The 19,869-nt window shown below is 42.3% G+C and overlaps 2 protein-coding genes across 2 annotated transcripts; both read left to right on the plus strand.

Annotated features, from left to right (window-relative positions):
- The first annotated feature begins 4,187 nt into the window (after positions 1-4,187).
- On the plus strand, positions 4,188-5,630 carry LOC132495745 (germ cell-less protein-like 1). Its single transcript, XM_060107692.1, has one exon. The coding sequence runs from the start codon at positions 4,188-4,190 to the stop codon at positions 5,628-5,630; it is 1,443 nt and encodes a 480-aa protein (XP_059963675.1).
- Positions 5,631-12,308: 6,678 nt separating this feature from the next.
- Positions 12,309-13,751, plus strand: LOC132495746 (germ cell-less protein-like 1). Its single transcript, XM_060107693.1, has one exon. It carries the CDS (start codon positions 12,309-12,311, stop codon positions 13,749-13,751), a length of 1,443 nt encoding a protein of 480 aa, XP_059963676.1.
- The last annotated feature ends 6,118 nt before the right edge of the window (positions 13,752-19,869 follow it).

Genomic DNA, 19,869 nt, shown 5'->3' on the forward strand with positions numbered 1-19,869 from the left:
TAAACCAACTGTGGCACATCCATACCCAGAAATACTATGCAACAATAAAAAGGAATGCATGTAACAACGTGGATGAATCTCAAGGGAATTTGGCTCAGTGGGAAAAACCAATCTCAGAGTGTTACATTATGTATGATGTCATTTATGTAACATTTTTGAAATAACAAAATTATAGAAGTGGGGAACAGATTAGTGGTTGCCAGCTTTTATGGATGGGGAGGATGACAGGGAAATGGATGTGACTATAAAAGAACAATACATGGGATCTTAGTGGTGATGAGACAGCTCCATATTGTGATCATGGTGGTAGTTACACGAATCCATACATGTGATAAAATTACACGGACCTTCACACACACGAGTGCATTGTAAAACTGATGACATCTGAATAAGCTCTGTAGATTGTACCAATGTCAGTTTCCTTGTTTTGCTATTGTAGGATAGTTCCCATTGGGGAAGTAGGTAAAGAGCACACAAAGTTCTCTGTACTCTCTGCATCTTCCATGAATCTATAATTATTTCAAGACAAAAATCTAGAGAAATCAACCAGAGAAGACCTGTGCTTAGTCCTACAGTTGTAATGTTGCCCTCTACATTCTGATAGCTTCCCTAAAGTGGAGAGAAGAGGTGAGAAGGAGTCAGAGCTAGTAATCAGGAAATTGAAAGGAACCACAATAGATCCATTTGAGTGAATAGCATGGCAGAAAGAAAGGTTCAGAAACTCCACCTTCTGTTATCAGAGAGTAAAGTACAAGGATAATGGAATAATGGGGGAGAGTTGGGAGAGTCTAAGTTTGCTTATTTATGTGTCTTTGTTGTTAAAATTTTACCCTGTAAATGTTTTAATAGTGGATTTCAAAATGACAGTCTCTCAACCTGAATATCAATGTACATAAACCATTCGTTGCATTTCACATTATTTCCATAGAAATGATTCCCCAAAGCAGAACTGATGAACCTAGAGGTACATTGAGGTTTCCTGAAACGCACTGAAGAGTTGCTTTTCAGAAAAGTTGTAACAGCATATGCCATATACCAACGGTCTGTGAGGTGCCAATCTCCAAATATTCAGTACCAAGTACTATGATTTATCCATTTTATTTGTGCTCTTTTGTCAAGGAAAGAGGGGTGCTGGAGGCTGTCTCTCTGCAGGTAGTTGTGACCAGGGTGACTCCTCTGAGGGTGACTTCTGGGAAAGATGTTTTTTCTGGATGAAAAATAACAGGCTCGGTTGGCACAAGTCTTTTCCCTTTGCCCTTCCACTTCTTCCAGCCGAGGACAGGAAGCTGCAGGCTAGGAAGAGCAGGCAAAAGGAAAGTGGCCTGGGGTCCTGGGTCCCTCTGCGTACCTCATGGGAAAAATACCGCAGATTATGAAGTGTCTGATGCTGGGGTTCTGACACTCAGGCAGGTGCCATCCTATCCACTTCCAGTGAAGGGACAAAGGGACAGTCAGGCTGTTTCTGTAAATCCTCTATACCTGTATTTTACCAACACCTCCTCCCCAGGCCAGGTCTTGGTGCTTCTTTTTCCAATTTGTATGAAGTCTTTATTATTATAGATAGTAACTCTATCATATTTGATGTGGTTGTAATATGTCTTTTAATTTTAGTTATGATGACTTGCTGATTAAGCTGGTGATCTTCAGATGTCTGCAACAAAAGCTACAGTTGGTCTTCACAATTAATAATAGGGACAAATTCCTGTTTCCCAATAACCTGTCACTTAGTTGTTTTATCCTCCACTGTTTCCTTCTCAGAATCCGTTATCCACCGGGGACTGCAAATCTGTGACTTTCCAATGATCTAATTCTTTCCACGTTTATTAGCTGCCATTCTTCTGTGAAAAAGAGCTTTCCCTTTTTTTCTTCTCTCTTCTTTTGGGAGGAGAGAAATCACTGTGTCCTAGTAGATTTTTATTTACTCAGTGTGATATAATCAATTACAGTTGTGATTCTATTTGATCCTCAAATTAACCCAATGTTGGCCATTGAGAGCTTTTATGTTATTTTAAACACAAGAATTCAATTTCTTGTGTAGATTCCATATACAAGTGATATCATATTTGTCTTTCGCTGTCTGACTTACTTCATCTAGGTCTATCCAGAATATATTTATTCTTAAACATGAACAGAATGAGTTTCCTATTCATAGATTTGGAAGGAAAACATATGTTTAAGCAAGTTTTTAAGTGGCTATTTTCTGAGTTTTTTGATTTCTGGGGGGTATATTTCTCTCACTTCTATAAACAGTTTTTGGACTGTGACTATTATTTTTGTGTAATAACTTTTGCCCCAAGACTCTTGAGATATTATTTTGTGATTCTATACTTTTGGAGATCGTGGATAAGTTTGAGGATAGCCTCAATTTATATTCTTTCTAGGTAATCTTTTTTTAAGGTTTGATTGCTTGGATACTTTTAGGATTTAAAAAATAGAATTAGAGCGTTTTGCCAAGATATCCAGGAATATAGGTCTTTCTTGCTATTGTTTTTATTGGACTTTACTGGAAACATGTTGAAATCTTCTGATTTGCATTGGAAGAACTCAGCACAGGACAATGTTCGTCTGTATATTTTTGTGACTTGGCTCTTCTCCTTTGTCATTCATCTCAGGACTTTTGTTATAGGCTGCTCTTTGTCAACGGATATCCCCTCTCTCCTTTTTCTTTACTCATAGAACTCTGTTTTAATTTTGGAATGGTCTCAGTTTAAAAGCTCTATTTCCCAGTCTTCCATGCAGGTAACAGTAGTTATATGACATAACTGAGTCCAGTGAGATATATTTGGAAGTCATTGGGTGGGGGCCTCTGGGGAAGCTCTTTAAGGGAAGCCGACTCATTTGGTATGCTGCATTTGCTCTTCCTTTTCCTCCATATTCAATCTGGAATGTGGTTATGGTGGCTGGAGTGCCAGCAGCCATCTTGCAAGCTGGGGAAGAGAGCCACACATTAAAGATGGTGTAACATTAAAGATGGAGAACAGTATGGAGGTTCCTTAAAAAACTAAACACAGAACTACCATATGACCCAGCAATCCCACTACTAGGCATATACCCTGAGAAAACCATAATTCAAAAAGAGACATGTACCAAAACGTTCATTGCAGCTCTATTCACAATAGGCCGGAGCTGGAAACAACCTAAGTGTCCATCATCGGATGAATGGATAAAGAAGATGTGGCACATATATACAATGGAATATTACTCAGCCATACAAAGAAACGGAACGGAGCTGTTTGTAATGAGGTGGATAGACCTAGAGTCTGTCCTACAGAGTGAAGTAAGTCAGAAAGAGAAAGACAAATACCGTATGCTAACACGTATATATGGAATTTAAGGGAAAAAATGTCATGAAGAACCTAGGGGTAAAACAGGAATAAAGACACAGATCTACTTGAGAAGGGACTTGAGGATATGGGGAGGAGGAAGGGTAAGCTGTGACAAAGCGAGAGAGAGGCATGGACATACATACACTACCAAACGTAAGGTAGATAGCTAGTGGGAAGCAGCCGCATAGCACAGGGAGATCAGCTGGGTGCTTTGTGACCTCCTGGAGAGGTGGGATAGGGAGAGTGGGAGGGAGGGAGACGCTAGAGGGAAGGGATATGGGAACAGATGTATATGTATAACTGACTCACTTTGTTGTAAAGCAGGAACTAATAAAAAATATAAAAATAAAATTAATTAAAAATAAATAAATAAATAAGAAGTTAATTATGGAAATTAAGGTGCCTAGAGGACAGGGCTGGGACCAAGATGTAATTCTCCATAAAGGAATAATCACTAACTGTTTTAGATGGGCAAGAGCGAATTGTGTTCTTGAAATTAATGGGTAAAATTGGCACACAAAGGCCTCTGTTCCACCATCATCCTATGAAGGGAGCCCGAGAGCAATCATCCCAGGAGGGAAAGATAAACAGAGTGGAATCCCTGGTACGGAGTGCCCTTACCCGGCGGGGTGGGGCCTAGTGGGTGTGGCTTAGCGTGGCGTCGTCCTCTCGAGAGACCGTTAGAGCAAACGTCATAGTACCCAGCATCACTCTGGGCTGAGCTCGTGCCCGCGGCAAGGGCGCCTGGAGAGGCAGCTTGGCCACTGCACCACTGAGGTATAGGCCATGGGAGCACGAAGCAGTCGGATGCCATGGCACTGGTGGGGGCGTGCCCCAGAGGAGCCAGGTGCCAGTGCGGGGATGGAGGAGGCCGAGGAGGCAGTAGCGGCAGAGAGAGAGGAAGGGAAGGAGAGTGAAAAGGCCAGACCCGCCGCCCGTCAGAGGAGCCGCAAGCGGAAGACAGGCCCAGGGGGGCCGCTCACAAAAGAGCCCCGCCGGAAACGTGCTAAAGATCATTCAGGGTCCATTTATGAGGCCCTCTTCCTGAGAGGAGAAGGGAGCGACGTGCGGATCTGCGCACTGGGGGAGGAGTGGAACTTGCATAGGGTCTACTTGTGCCAGTCAGGGTTCTTTGCTAGCATGTTCAGTGGCGCTTGGCGGGAGACAAACATGGACACTATAGAGTTGCAGATGCCTGACGAGAACATTGATGGCGAGGCACTGCACGAGGCTTTCGGTTCCCTGTACCGAGGCTCCATTCTCATCCCACCCGGTCGAGTCGTCGCCATCCTGGCCACAGCCAGCATGCTGCAGCTGGACCAGGCGATTCAGCGGTGCGGGGAGGTCATGAAGGAGACGGTCAGTGCCCAGACCGTGTGCAGCTACTACTACTCTGCTGAAAGCTACGGACTCCCGACCATCAGGACCGTGTGTCTTCAGTGGCTGCTGGACAACATGACGACCCTGTGTAGTGAGGGGCTATTGCGAGAAGTCCGCCTGGATCTGATGAAAGAGGTCGTTGCCTCTTCACGGCTCTTTGTGATGGGGGTGGAGATGAACGTGTACATCGTGCTGAAAATGTGGATGTTCTTGCAGCTGCAGCCGACATGGAGGGGCCCGCGCAGTGCCCTATTGCCTGACACCAACTCATGGTTTGCCAGGTCCAGGAGGGATTCGGAGGGCACCCCTTTCCTGGAGACCGAGCAGGGCAGAGCCTTCGTGCCAGTGTTCCAGCAGCTGCGGCTTGCCTACATAATGTGCGACCCGATGTCAGCACACGTCATCCACCAGGATGCGCTGATCCCTCCCTCTTGGTTGTGTCCCTTGTACAGTGAGCATTGCCTTGGCCCCCTCCGGGCTGAGCAGACCAGAACTGTCCGGCCCATGGGCGTCTACGTGTCCGACCCCCAGGGGAGAAGCATGCGGTGCGGGAGCCAGCTCCACAGGGACGAGCTGTGCAGCTGGCGGTGGGAAGGCTTCAACTTCTTCTGGGACCTGGTGCTGCGCTACGCCAACCAGCGCATCATTTGCCGGTGCAGCGCACGGAAAAAGTACAGCAGCTTCGGGGTCAGTCTCCTCGGGAGGAGAAAGGTCGCGTTCCGCCTGCGCCTGTTCTCCTTGGACAGGGATGGGAGAGCCGTTTTCAGGAAGGACACAGAATACCAGATGCTTTCCCTGAGACAGAATCGAGAGCTAGAGGTAATGAACCTGGAAAACCAAGACGTGGTTTTCCCCATATATGTGGCCTGTAACTTCCTGTACCTCCACCGAGGGGAGAGTTTGCCAGGGCGTTTGCCCCTGTAAAGCAGCTCAGAGAACTGAGCAGCTCTTTCCTGGGGTCAGGGACGACCAGCTTGGTCCAGATGCCAGCTCCTTCTGTGGGACCAACCAGGCTTGCCCATCTCTGGTAACCAATTCTGTCAGAGGCTTTGTTGAACTGTAGCTCATAATACTTGAGACTGTTTACATGAGCATATGAAGAGGACAAATTTTGAAGCCCCCCAAACTCCTCGAGAATTCATTTGGGCTGTTAACATGGCAACCTGTCCTGCTGGTTTAGGATCCATCGACACCACCCCCCGCCCTGCCCATCATTTCTGTGAAGACAAAGAGCTATTGACTTTAAAGAGAAACTCTGAGCCTACCTACTCTACTACTCTTAGTGAAACTCTCTTAATATATGTGTTTCCTTTAGTTTGATTAAGTGAATGTTAAAGTAAAATAAAAAATAACTGTACAATTGAGTGGTTTTTATTATATTCACAAAGTTGTACAAACACCACCACTAATTCCAGAATATTTCATCACCTCAGAAGGAAACCTCATACCCATTAAAGGTCACTCCTCAATCTTCCTTTCCCCCAGCTCATGGTAACTACTAATCTACTTTCTGTCTCTATCAATTTGCCTACTCTGGACATTTCATATAAATGGACTCATACAAATATGTGTCCTTTTTTGTCTGCCTTCTTTCTCTTAGCATAACTTTTCAAGGTTCATTCATGTTGTAGATATGTCTGTGCTTTGTTCCTTGTATGGCTAATAATATTCCACTGTAGAGATACACCACATTTTGTTTATCCAGTCATCAGTTGGTGGACATTTGTGTTGTTTTCACTTTTTAGTTATTGTGAATAATGCTGCTGTGAATATTCATGTACAAGTTTTTGTAAGCTACTATATGTAAACTAGATAACCAACAAGGACCTACTGTATAGCACAGGGAACTATATTCAATATAGTTGAACCTATAATGGAAAAGAATCTGAAAAAGTTTTATACATATATAACTGTAAACGTTATATATATATATAAAACTAAATCACTCTACTGTACACCTGAAATATTATAAATCAACTATACTTCAAAAAAAAGTTTTTGTGTATATACCTAGGAATGGAATTGCTGTGTTATATGGTAACTTTATGTTTAGGCTTCTGAGGAATTGCCAGACTTTTTTCCCAAGTGGCTGCACCATTTTACATTCCCACCACTGGTGTATGAAGATTCCAGTTTCATCACATCCTCACTAATATGTGTTACTGTCTTTTAAAAAAAAATGTAGCCATTTTACTGGGTGTGTTTACTGCAATTTCATTGTGGTTGTGATTTGAATCATCTAAATGACTAGGAATGTTGAGGATCATTTCATGTACTTATTGGCCATTTTTATGTAGTCTTCAGAGAAATAACTATTCAAATCACTTAACCATTTTTTAAGTGGGTTATTGTCTTTTTATCATCAAGTTGTAAGAGTTGTTTATGTGTTCTGGTTAATTTCCAGAGTTCTCAAAAAGTTGATTTAGAATATTTGTGAGTGTTCTCATGGCTTTTATGAAGGAAACTATTTTCATAGGCCCTAGCTCCACCATTCCCAAAGGCCTTCCCTAATTAGATACTTTTTGAAAAATAAATTTATTTATTTATTATTTCTGGCTGTGTTGGGTCTTTGTTGCTGCATGTGGTTTTTGTCTAGTTGTGGCGAGCAGGGGCTACTCTTGGTTGTGGTGCGCAGGCTTCTCATTGCAGTCGCTTCTCTTGTGGCAGAGCATGGGCTCTAGGCGTGCAGGCTTCCGTAGTTGTGGCTTGCTGGCTCTAGAGTGCAGGCTCAGTAGTTGTGGCTCATGGACTTAGTTGCTCTGTGGCATGTGGGATCTTCCCAGACCAGGGCTTGAACCCGTGTCCCCTGCATTGGCAGGCAGATTCTTAACCACTGTGTCACTAGGGAAGTCCCACTAATTATATACTTTTAATAACCAATCACTGGAAGATAATTTGCAAGCTATATAACTGCCCAAGGATTCATAACTAGAATACTAACAAACGGATAAAACTGTATGGTAACTTTTTAAAAACCCAATAGAAAATAGATAAAAGTCATGAACAGACATTTCACAAAACAAGATATAATAATGGAAAATTAAAACATGAAAAAAATGTTCAATATCATTAGCCACTAAGGAAAAAGCAATTAAAACCATAATGATATGCACATATCAGAATGGCTAAAATAAAATAGAATATTGACAACGGCAAATGCTGGTGAAGATGCAGAGAGTTTGGATCACTATATGTTTATGGTGGAACCTATAGTAATACAGCCATGTGGAAAGGAGTGTGTCAGTTTCTTTTAAAACTAATTATCATATGACCCAGCAATTACACTCGTGCATTTATCCCAGAGAAACAAAAACCAATGTCCACACAAAATCCTGTATGTGAATGTTCATAGCAACTTTATTTGTAATAGCTGAAAACTGGAAGCAACACAAATGTTGTTCAGCAGGTGGATAACTAAACCAACTGTGGCACATCCATACCCAGAAATACTATGCAACAATAAAAAGGAATGCATGTAACAACGTGGATGAATCTCAAGGGAATTTGGCTCAGTGGGAAAAACCAATCTCAGAGTGTTACATTATGTATGATGTCATTTATGTAACATTTTTGAAATAACCAAATTATAGAAGTGGGGAACAGATTAGTGGTTGCCAGCTTTTATGGATGGGGAGGATGACAGGGAAATGGATGTGACTATAAAAGAACAATACATGGGATCTTAGTGGTGATGAGACAGCTCCATATTGTGATCATGGTGGTAGTTACACGAATCCATACATGTGATAAAATTACACGGACCTTCACACACACGAGTGCATTGTAAAACTGATGACATCTGAATAAGCTCTGTAGATTGTACCAATGTCAGTTTCCTTGTTTTGCTATTGTAGGATAGTTCCCATTGGGGAAGTAGGTAAAGAGCACACAAAGTTCTCTGTACTCTCTGCATCTTCCATGAATCTATAATTATTTCAAGACAAAAATCTAGAGAAATCAACCAGAGAAGACCTGTGCTTAGTCCTACAGTTGTAATGTTGCCCTCTACATTCTGATAGCTTCCCTAAAGTGGAGAGAAGAGGTGAGAAGGAGTCAGAGCTAGTAATCAGGAAATTGAAAGGAACCACAATAGATCCATTTGAGTGAATAGCATGGCAGAAAGAAAGGTTCAGAAACTCCACCTTCTGTTATCAGAGAGTAAAGTACAAGGATAATGGAATAATGAGGGAGAGTTGGGAGAGTCTAAGTTTGCTTATTTATGTGTCTTTGTTGTTAAAATTTTACCCTGTAAATGTTTTAATAGTGGATTTCAAAATGACAGTCTCTCAACCTGAATATCAATGTACATAAACCATTCGTTGCATTTCACATTATTTCCATAGAAATGATTCCCCAAAGCAGAACTGATGAACCTAGAGGTACATTGAGGTTTCCTGAAACGCACTGAAGAGTTGCTTTTCAGAAAAGTTGTAACAGCATATGCCATATACCAACGGTCTGTGAGGTGCCAATCTCCAAATATTCAGTACCAAGTACTATGATTTATCCATTTTATTTGTGCTCTTTTGTCAAGGAAAGAGGGGTGCTGGAGGCTGTCTCTCTGCAGGTAGTTGTGACCAGGGTGACTCCTCTGAGGGTGACTTCTGGGAAAGATGTTTTTTCTGGATGAAAAATAACAGGCTCGGTTGGCACAAGTCTTTTCCCTTTGCCCTTCCACTTCTTCCAGCCGAGGACAGGAAGCTGCAGGCTAGGAAGAGCAGGCAAAAGGAAAGTGGCCTGGGGTCCTGGGTCCCTCTGCGTACCTCATGGGAAAAATACCGCAGATTATGAAGTGTCTGATGCTGGGGTTCTGACACTCAGGCAGGTGCCATCCTATCCACTTCCAGTGAAGGGACAAAGGGACAGTCAGGCTGTTTCTGTAAATCCTCTATACCTGTATTTTACCAACACCTCCTCCCCAGGCCAGGTCTTGGTGCTTCTTTTTCCAATTTGTATGAAGTCTTTATTATTATAGATAGTAACTCTATCATATTTGATGTGGTTGTAATATGTCTTTTAATTTTAGTTATGATGACTTGCTGATTAAGCTGGTGATCTTCAGATGTCTGCAACAAAAGCTACAGTTGGTCTTCACAATTAATAATAGGGACAAATTCCTGTTTCCCAATAACCTGTCACTTAGTTGTTTTATCCTCCACTGTTTCCTTCTCAGAATCCGTTATCCACCGGGGACTGCAAATCTGTGACTTTCCAATGATCTAATTCTTTCCACGTTTATTAGCTGCCATTCTTCTGTGAAAAAGAGCTTTCCCTTTTTTTCTTCTCTCTTCTTTTGGGAGGAGAGAAATCACTGTGTCCTAGTAGATTTTTATTTACTCAGTGTGATATAATCAATTACAGTTGTGATTCTATTTGATCCTCAAATTAACCCAATGTTGGCCATTGAGAGCTTTTATGTTATTTTAAACACAAGAATTCAATTTCTTGTGTAGATTCCATATACAAGTGATATCATATTTGTCTTTCGCTGTCTGACTTACTTCATCTAGGTCTATCCAGAATATATTTATTCTTAAACATGAACAGAATGAGTTTCCTATTCATAGATTTGGAAGGAAAACATATGTTTAAGCAAGTTTTTAAGTGGCTATTTTCTGAGTTTTTTGATTTCTGGGGGGTATATTTCTCTCACTTCTATAAACAGTTTTTGGACTGTGACTATTATTTTTGTGTAATAACTTTTGCCCCAAGACTCTTGAGATATTATTTTGTGATTCTATACTTTTGGAGATCGTGGATAAGTTTGAGGATAGCCTCAATTTATATTCTTTCTAGGTAATCTTTTTTTAAGGTTTGATTGCTTGGATACTTTTAGGATTTAAAAAATAGAATTAGAGCGTTTTGCCAAGATATCCAGGAATATAGGTCTTTCTTGCTATTGTTTTTATTGGACTTTACTGGAAACATGTTGAAATCTTCTGATTTGCATTGGAAGAACTCAGCACAGGACAATGTTCGTCTGTATATTTTTGTGACTTGGCTCTTCTCCTTTGTCATTCATCTCAGGACTTTTGTTATAGGCTGCTCTTTGTCAACGGATATCCCCTCTCTCCTTTTTCTTTACTCATAGAACTCTGTTTTAATTTTGGAATGGTCTCAGTTTAAAAGCTCTATTTCCCAGTCTTCCATGCAGGTAACAGTAGTTATATGACATAACTGAGTCCAGTGAGATATATTTGGAAGTCATTGGGTGGGGGCCTCTGGGGAAGCTCTTTAAGGGAAGCCGACTCATTTGGTATGCTGCATTTGCTCTTCCTTTTCCTCCATATTCAATCTGGAATGTGGTTATGGTGGCTGGAGTGCCAGCAGCCATCTTGCAAGCTGGGGAAGAGAGCCACACACTGAAGATGGTGTAACATTAAAGATGGAGAACAGTATGGAGGTTCCTTAAAAAACTAAACACAGAACTACCATATGACCCAGCAATCCCACTACTAGGCATATACCCTGAGAAAACCATAATTCAAAAAGAGACATGTACCAAAACGTTCATTGCAGCTCTATTCACAATAGGCCGGAGCTGGAAACAACCTAAGTGTCCATCATCGGATGAATGGATAAAGAAGATGTGGCACATATATACAATGGAATATTACTCAGCCATACAAAGAAACGGAACGGAGCTGTTTGTAATGAGGTGGATAGACCTAGAGTCTGTCCTACAGAGTGAAGTAAGTCAGAAAGAGAAAGACAAATACCGTATGCTAACACGTATATATGGAATTTAAGGGAAAAAATGTCATGAAGAACCTAGGGGTAAAACAGGAATAAAGACACAGATCTACTTGAGAAGGGACTTGAGGATATGGGGAGGAGGAAGGGTAAGCTGTGACAAAGCGAGAGAGAGGCATGGACATACATACACTACCAAACGTAAGGTAGATAGCTAGTGGGAAGCAGCCGCATAGCACAGGGAGATCAGCTGGGTGCTTTGTGACCTCCTGGAGAGGTGGGATAGGGAGAGTGGGAGGGAGGGAGACGCTAGAGGGAAGGGATATGGGAACAGATGTATATGTATAACTGACTCACTTTGTTGTAAAGCAGGAACTAATAAAAAATATAAAAATAAAATTAATTAAAAATAAATAAATAAATAAGAAGTTAATTATGGAAATTAAGGTGCCTAGAGGACAGGGCTGGGACCAAGATGTAATTCTCCATAAAGGAATAATCACTAACTGTTTTAGATGGGCAAGAGCGAATTGTGTTCTTGAAATTAATGGGTAAAATTGGCACACAAAGGCCTCTGTTCCACCATCATCCTATGAAGGGAGCCCGAGAGCAATCATCCCAGGAGGGAAAGATAAACAGAGTGGAATCCCTGGTACGGAGTGCCCTTACCCGGCGGGGTGGGGCCTAGTGGGTGTGGCTTAGCGTGGCGTCGTCCTCTCGAGAGACCGTTAGAGCAAACGTCATAGTACCCAGCATCACTCTGGGCTGAGCTCGTGCCCGCGGCAAGGGCGCCTGGAGAGGCAGCTTGGCCACTGCACCACTGAGGTATAGGCCATGGGAGCACGAAGCAGTCGGATGCCATGGCACTGGTGGGGGCGTGCCCCAGAGGAGCCAGGTGCCAGTGCGGGGATGGAGGAGGCCGAGGAGGCAGTAGCGGCAGAGAGAGAGGAAGGGAAGGAGAGTGAAAAGGCCAGACCCGCCGCCCGTCAGAGGAGCCGCAAGCGGAAGACAGGCCCAGGGGGGCCGCTCACAAAAGAGCCCCGCCGGAAACGTGCTAAAGATCATTCAGGGTCCATTTATGAGGCCCTCTTCCTGAGAGGAGAAGGGAGCGACGTGCGGATCTGCGCACTGGGGGAGGAGTGGAACTTGCATAGGGTCTACTTGTGCCAGTCAGGGTTCTTTGCTAGCATGTTCAGTGGCGCTTGGCGGGAGACAAACATGGACACTATAGAGTTGCAGATGCCTGACGAGAACATTGATGGCGAGGCACTGCACGAGGCTTTCGGTTCCCTGTACCGAGGCTCCATTCTCATCCCACCCGGTCGAGTCGTCGCCATCCTGGCCACAGCCAGCATGCTGCAGCTGGACCAGGCGATTCAGCGGTGCGGGGAGGTCATGAAGGAGACGGTCAGTGCCCAGACCGTGTGCAGCTACTACTACTCTGCTGAAAGCTACGGACTCCCGACCATCAGGACCGTGTGTCTTCAGTGGCTGCTGGACAACATGACGACCCTGTGTAGTGAGGGGCTATTGCGAGAAGTCCGCCTGGATCTGATGAAAGAGGTCGTTGCCTCTTCACGGCTCTTTGTGATGGGGGTGGAGATGAACGTGTACATCGTGCTGAAAATGTGGATGTTCTTGCAGCTGCAGCCGACATGGAGGGGCCCGCGCAGTGCCCTATTGCCTGACACCAACTCATGGTTTGCCAGGTCCAGGAGGGATTCGGAGGGCACCCCTTTCCTGGAGACCGAGCAGGGCAGAGCCTTCGTGCCAGTGTTCCAGCAGCTGCGGCTTGCCTACATAATGTGCGACCCGATGTCAGCACACGTCATCCACCAGGATGCACTGATCCCTCCCTCTTGGTTGTGTCCCTTGTACAGTGAGCATTGCCTTGGCCCCCTCCGGGCTGAGCAGACCAGAACTGTCCGGCCCATGGGCGTCTACGTGTCCGACCCCCAGGGGAGAAGCATGCGGTGCGGGAGCCAGCTCCACAGGGACGAGCTGTGCAGCTGGCGGTGGGAAGGCTTCAACTTCTTCTGGGACCTGGTGCTGCGCTACGCCAACCAGCGCATCATTTGCCGGTGCAGCGCACGGAAAAAGTACAGCAGCTTCGGGGTCAGTCTCCTCGGGAGGAGAAAGGTCGCGTTCCGCCTGCGCCTGTTCTCCTTGGACAGGGATGGGAGAGCCGTTTTCAGGAAGGACACAGAATACCAGATGCTTTCCCTGAGACAGAATCGAGAGCTAGAGGTAATGAACCTGGAAAACCAAGACGTGGTTTTCCCCATATATGTGGCCTGTAACTTCCTGTACCTCCACCGAGGGGAGAGTTTGCCAGGGCGTTTGCCCCTGTAAAGCAGCTCAGAGAACTGAGCAGCTCTTTCCTGGGGTCAGGGACGACCAGCTTGGTCCAGATGCCAGCTCCTTCTGTGGGACCAACCAGGCTTGCCCATCTCTGGTAACCAATTCTGTCAGAGGCTTTGTTGAACTGTAGCTCATAATACTTGAGACTGTTTACATGAGCATATGAAGAGGACAAATTTTGAAGCCCCCCAAACTCCTCGAGAATTCATTTGGGCTGTTAACATGGCAACCTGTCCTGCTGGTTTAGGATCCATCGACACCACCCCCCGCCCTGCCCATCATTTCTGTGAAGACAAAGAGCTATTGACTTTAAAGAGAAACTCTGAGCCTACCTACTCTACTACTCTTAGTGAAACTCTCTTAATATATGTGTTTCCTTTAGTTTGATTAAGTGAATGTTAAAGTAAAATAAAAAATAACTGTACAATTGAGTGGTTTTTATTATATTCACAAAGTTGTACAAACACCACCACTAATTCCAGAATATTTCATCACCTCAGAAGGAAACCTCATACCCATTAAAGGTCACTCCTCAATCTTCCTTTCCCCCAGCTCATGGTAACTACTAATCTACTTTCTGTCTCTATCAATTTGCCTACTCTGGACATTTCATATAAATGGACTCATACAAATATGTGTCCTTTTTTGTCTGCCTTCTTTCTCTTAGCATAACTTTTCAAGGTTCATTCATGTTGTAGATATGTCTGTGCTTTGTTCCTTGTATGGCTAATAATATTCCACTGTAGAGATACACCACATTTTGTTTATCCAGTCATCAGTTGGTGGACATTTGTGTTGTTTTCACTTTTTAGTTATTGTGAATAATGCTGCTGTGAATATTCATGTACAAGTTTTTGTAAGCTACTATATGTAAACTAGATAACCAACAAGGACCTACTGTATAGCACAGGGAACTATATTCAATATAGTTGAACCTATAATGGAAAAGAATCTGAAAAAGTTTTATACATATATAACTGTAAACGTTATATATATATATAAAACTAAATCACTCTACTGTACACCTGAAACATTATAAATCAACTATGCTTCAAAAAAAAGTTTTTGTGTATATACCTAGGAATGGAATTGCTGTGTTATATGGTAACTTTATGTTTAGGCTTCTGAGGAATTGCCAGACTTTTTTCCCAAGTGGCTGCACCATTTTACATTCCCACCACTGGTGTATGAAGATTCCAGTTTCATCACATCCTCACTAATATGTGTTACTGTCTTTTAAAAAAAAATGTAGCCATTTTACTGGGTGTGTTTACTGCAATTTCATTGTGGTTGTGATTTGAATCATCTAAATGACTAGGAATGTTGAGGATCATTTCATGTACTTATTGGCCATTTTTATGTAGTCTTCAGAGAAATAACTATTCAAATCACTTAACCATTTTTTAAGTGGGTTATTGTCTTTTTATCATCAAGTTGTAAGAGTTGTTTATGTGTTCTGGTTAATTTCCAGAGTTCTCAAAAAGTTGATTTAGAATATTTGTGAGTGTTCTCATGGCTTTTATGAAGGAAAATATTTTCATAGGCCTTAGCTCCACCATAACCAAAGGCCTTCCCTAATTAGATACTTTTTGAAAAATAAATTTATTTATTTATTATTTCTGGCTGTGTTGGGTCTTTGTTGCTGCATGTGGTTTTTGTCTAGTTGTGGCGAGCAGGGGCTACTCTTGGTTGTGGTGCGCGGGCTTCTCATTGCAGTGGCTTCTCTTGTGGCAGAGCATGGGCTCTAGGCGTGCAGGCTTCAGTAGTTGTGGCTTGCTGGCTCTAGAGTGCAGGCTCATTAGTTGTGGCTCATGGACTTAGTTGCTCTGTGGCATGTGGGATCTTCCCAGACCAGGGCTTGAACCCGTGTCCCCTGCATTGGCAGGCAGATTCTTAACCACTGTGCCACTAGGGAAGTCCCACTAATTATATACTTTTAATAACCAATCACTGGAAGATAATTTGCAAGCTATATAACTGCCCAAGGATTCATAACTAGAATACTAACAAACGGATAAAACTGTATGGTAACTTTTTAAAAACCCAATAGAAAATAGATAAAAGTCATGAACAGACATTTCACAAAACAAGATATAATAATGGAAAATTAAAACATGAAAAAAATGTTCAATATCATTAGCCACTAAGGAAAAAGCAATTAAAACCATAATGATATGCACATATCAGAATGGCTAAAATAAAATAGAATATTGACAACGGCAAATGCTGGTGAAGATGCAGAGAGTTTGGATCACTATATGTTTATGGTGGAACCTATAGTAATACAGCCATGTGGAAAGGAGTGTGTCAGTTTCTTTTAAAACTAATTATCATATGACCCAGCAATTACACTCGTGCATTTATCCCAGAGAAACAAAAACCAATGTCCACACAAAATCCTGTATGTGAATGTTCATAGCAACTTTATTTGTAATAGCTGAAAACTGGAAGCAACACAAATGTTGTTCAGCAGGTGGATAACTAAACCAACTGTGGCACATCCATACCCAGAAATACTATGCAACAATAAAAAGGAATGCATGTAACAACGTGGATGAATCTCAAGGGAATTTGGCTCAGTGGGAAAAACCAATCTCAGAGTGTTACATTATGTATGATGTCATTTATGTAACATTTTTGAAATAACAAAATTATAGAAGTGGGGAACAGATTAGTGGTTGCCAGCTTTTATGGATGGGGAGGATGACAGGGAAATGGATGTGACTATAAAAGAACAATACATGGGATCTTAGTGGTGATGAGACAGCTCCATATTGTGATCATGGTGGTAGTTACACGAATCCATACATGTGATAAAATTACACGGACCTTCACACACACGAGTGCATTGTAAAACTGATGACATCTGAATAAGCTCTGTAGATTGTACCAATGTCAGTTTCCTTGTTTTGCTATTGTAGGATAGTTCCCATTGGGGAAGTAGGTAAAGAGCACACAAAGTTCTCTGTACTCTCTGCATCTTCCATGAATCTATAATTATTTCAAGACAAAAATCTAGAGAAATCAACCAGAGAAGACCTGTGCTTAGTCCTACAGTTGTAATGTTGCCCTCTACATTCTGATAGCTTCCCTAAAGTGGAGAGAAGAGGTGAGAAGGAGTCAGAGCTAGTAATCAGGAAATTGAAAGGAACCACAATAGATCCATTTGAGTGAATAGCATGGCAGAAAGAAAGGTTCAGAAACTCCACCTTCTGTTATCAGAGAGTAAAGTACAAGGATAATGGAATAATGGGGGAGAGTTGGGAGAGTCTAAGTTTGCTTATTTATGTGTCTTTGTTGTTAAAATTTTACCCTGTAAATGTTTTAATAGTGGATTTCAAAATGACAGTCTCTCAACCTGAATATCAATGTACATAAACCATTCGTTGCATTTCACATTATTTCCATAGAAATGATTCCCCAAAGCAGAACTGATGAACCTAGAGGTACATTGAGGTTTCCTGAAACGCACTGAAGAGTTGCTTTTCAGAAAAGTTGTAACAGCATATGCCATATACCAACGGTCTGTGAGGTGCCAATCTCCAAATATTCAGTACCAAGTACTATGATTTATCCATTTTATTTGTGCTCTTTTGTCAAGGAAAGAGGGGTGCTGGAGGCTGTCTCTCTGCAGGTAGTTGTGACCAGGGTGACTCCTCTGAGGGTGACTTCTGGGAAAGATGTTTTTTCTGGATGAAAAATAACAGGCTCGGTTGGCACAAGTCTTTTCCCTTTGCCCTTCCACTTCTTCCAGCCGAGGACAGGAAGCTGCAGGCTAGGAAGAGCAGGCAAAAGGAAAGTGGCCTGGGGTCCTGGGTCCCTCTGCGTACCTCATGGGAAAAATACCGCAGATTATGAAGTGTCTGATGCTGGGGTTCTGACACTCAGGCAGGTGCCATCCTATCCACTTCCAGTGAAGGGACAAAGGGACAGTCAGGCTGTTTCTGTAAATCCTCTATACCTGTATTTTACCAACACCTCCTCCCCAGGCCAGGTCTTGGTGCTTCTTTTTCCAATTTGTATGAAGTCTTTATTATTATAGATAGTAACTCTATCATATTTGATGTGGTTGTAATATGTCTTTTAATTTTAGTTATGATGACTTGCTGATTAAGCTGGTGATCTTCAGATGTCTGCAACAAAAGCTACAGTTGGTCTTCACAATTAATAATAGGGACAAATTCCTGTTTCCCAATAACCTGTCACTTAGTTGTTTTATCCTCCACTGTTTCCTTCTCAGAATCCGTTATCCACCGGGGACTGCAAATCTGTGACTTTCCAATGATCTAATTCTTTCCACGTTTATTAGCTGCCATTCTTCTGTGAAAAAGAGCTTTCCCTTTTTTTCTTCTCTCTTCTTTTGGGAGGAGAGAAATCACTGTGTCCTAGTAGATTTTTATTTACTCAGTGTGATATAATCAATTACAGTTGTGATTCTATTTGATCCTCAAATTAACCCAATGTTGGCCATTGAGAGCTTTTATGTTATTTTAAACACAAGAATTCAATTTCTTGTGTAGATTCCATATACAAGTGATATCATATTTGTCTTTCGCTGTCTGACTTACTTCATCTAGGTCTATCCAGAATATATTTATTCTTAAACATGAACAGAATGAGTTTCCTATTCATAGATTTGGAAGGAAAACATATGTTTAAGCAAGTTTTTAAGTGGCTATTTTCTGAGTTTTTTGATTTCTGGGGGGTATATTTCTCTCACTTCTATAAACAGTTTTTGGACTGTGACTATTATTTTTGTGTAATAACTTTTGCCCCAAGACTCTTGAGATATTATTTTGTGATTCTATACTTTTGGAGATCGTGGATAAGTTTGAGGATAGCCTCAATTTATATTCTTTCTAGGTAATCTTTTTTTAAGGTTTGATTGCTTGGATACTTTTAGGATTTAAAAAATAGAATTAGAGCGTTTTGCCAAGATATCCAGGAATATAGGTCTTTCTTGCTATTGTTTTTATTGGACTTTACTGGAAACATGTTGAAATCTTCTGATTTGCATTGGAAGAACTCAGCACAGGACAATGTTCGTCTGTATATTTTTGTGACTTGGCTCTTCTCCTTTGTCATTCATCTCAGGACTTTTGTTATAGGCTGCTCTTTGTCAACGGATATCCCCTCTCTCCTTTTTCTTTACTCATAGAACTCTGTTTTAATTTTGGAATGGTCTCAGTTTAAAAGCTCTATTTCCCAGTCTTCCATGCAGGTAACAGTAGTTATATGACATAACTGAGTCCAGTGAGATATATTTGGAAGTCATTGGGTGGGGGCCTCTGGGGAAGCTCTTTAAGGGAAGCCGACTCATTTGGTATGCTGCATTTGCTCTTCCTTTTCCTCCATATTCAATCTGGAATGTGGTTATGGTGGCTGGAGTGCCAGCAGCCATCTTGCAAGCTGGGGAAGAGAGCCACACACTGAAGATGGTGTAACATTAAAGATGGAGAACAGTATGGAGGTTCCTTAAAAAACTAAACACAGAACTACCATATGACCCAGCAATCCCACTACTAGGCATATACCCTGAGAAAACCATAATTCAAAAAGAGACATGTACCAAAACGTTCATTGCAGCTCTATTCACAATAGGCCGGAGCTGGAAACAACCTAAGTGTCCATCATCGGATGAATGGATAAAGAAGATGTGGCACATATATACAATGGAATATTACTCAGCCATACAAAGAAACGGAACGGAGCTGTTTGTAATGAGGTGGATAGACCTAGAGTCTGTCCTACAGAGTGAAGTAAGTCAGAAAGAGAAAGACAAATACCGTATGCTAACACGTATATATGGAATTTAAGGGAAAAAATGTCATGAAGAACCTAGGGGTAAAACAGGAATAAAGACACAGATCTACTTGAGAAGGGACTTGAGGATATGGGGAGGAGGAAGGGTAAGCTGTGACAAAGCGAGAGAGAGGCATGGACATACATACACTACCAAACGTAAGGTAGATAGCTAGTGGGAAGCAGCCGCATAGCACAGGGAGATCAGCTGGGTGCTTTGTGACCTCCTGGAGAGGTGGGATAGGGAGAGTGGGAGGGAGGGAGACGCTAGAGGGAAGGGATATGGGAACAGATGTATATGTATAAC

The sequence above is a fragment of the Mesoplodon densirostris genome, chromosome 9 (genome assembly GCF_025265405.1).
Source record: "Mesoplodon densirostris isolate mMesDen1 chromosome 9, mMesDen1 primary haplotype, whole genome shotgun sequence".
Lineage (NCBI taxonomy): Eukaryota > Metazoa > Chordata > Mammalia > Artiodactyla > Ziphiidae > Mesoplodon > Mesoplodon densirostris.

Bases quoted from the DNA above. Each gene is read 5' to 3' on its own strand.
- LOC132495745 (XM_060107692.1), top strand. From the start codon at position 4,188: ATGGAGGAGGCCGAGGAGGCAGTAGCGGCAGAGAGAGAGGAAGGGAAG.
- LOC132495746 (XM_060107693.1), top strand. From the start codon at position 12,309: ATGGAGGAGGCCGAGGAGGCAGTAGCGGCAGAGAGAGAGGAAGGGAAG.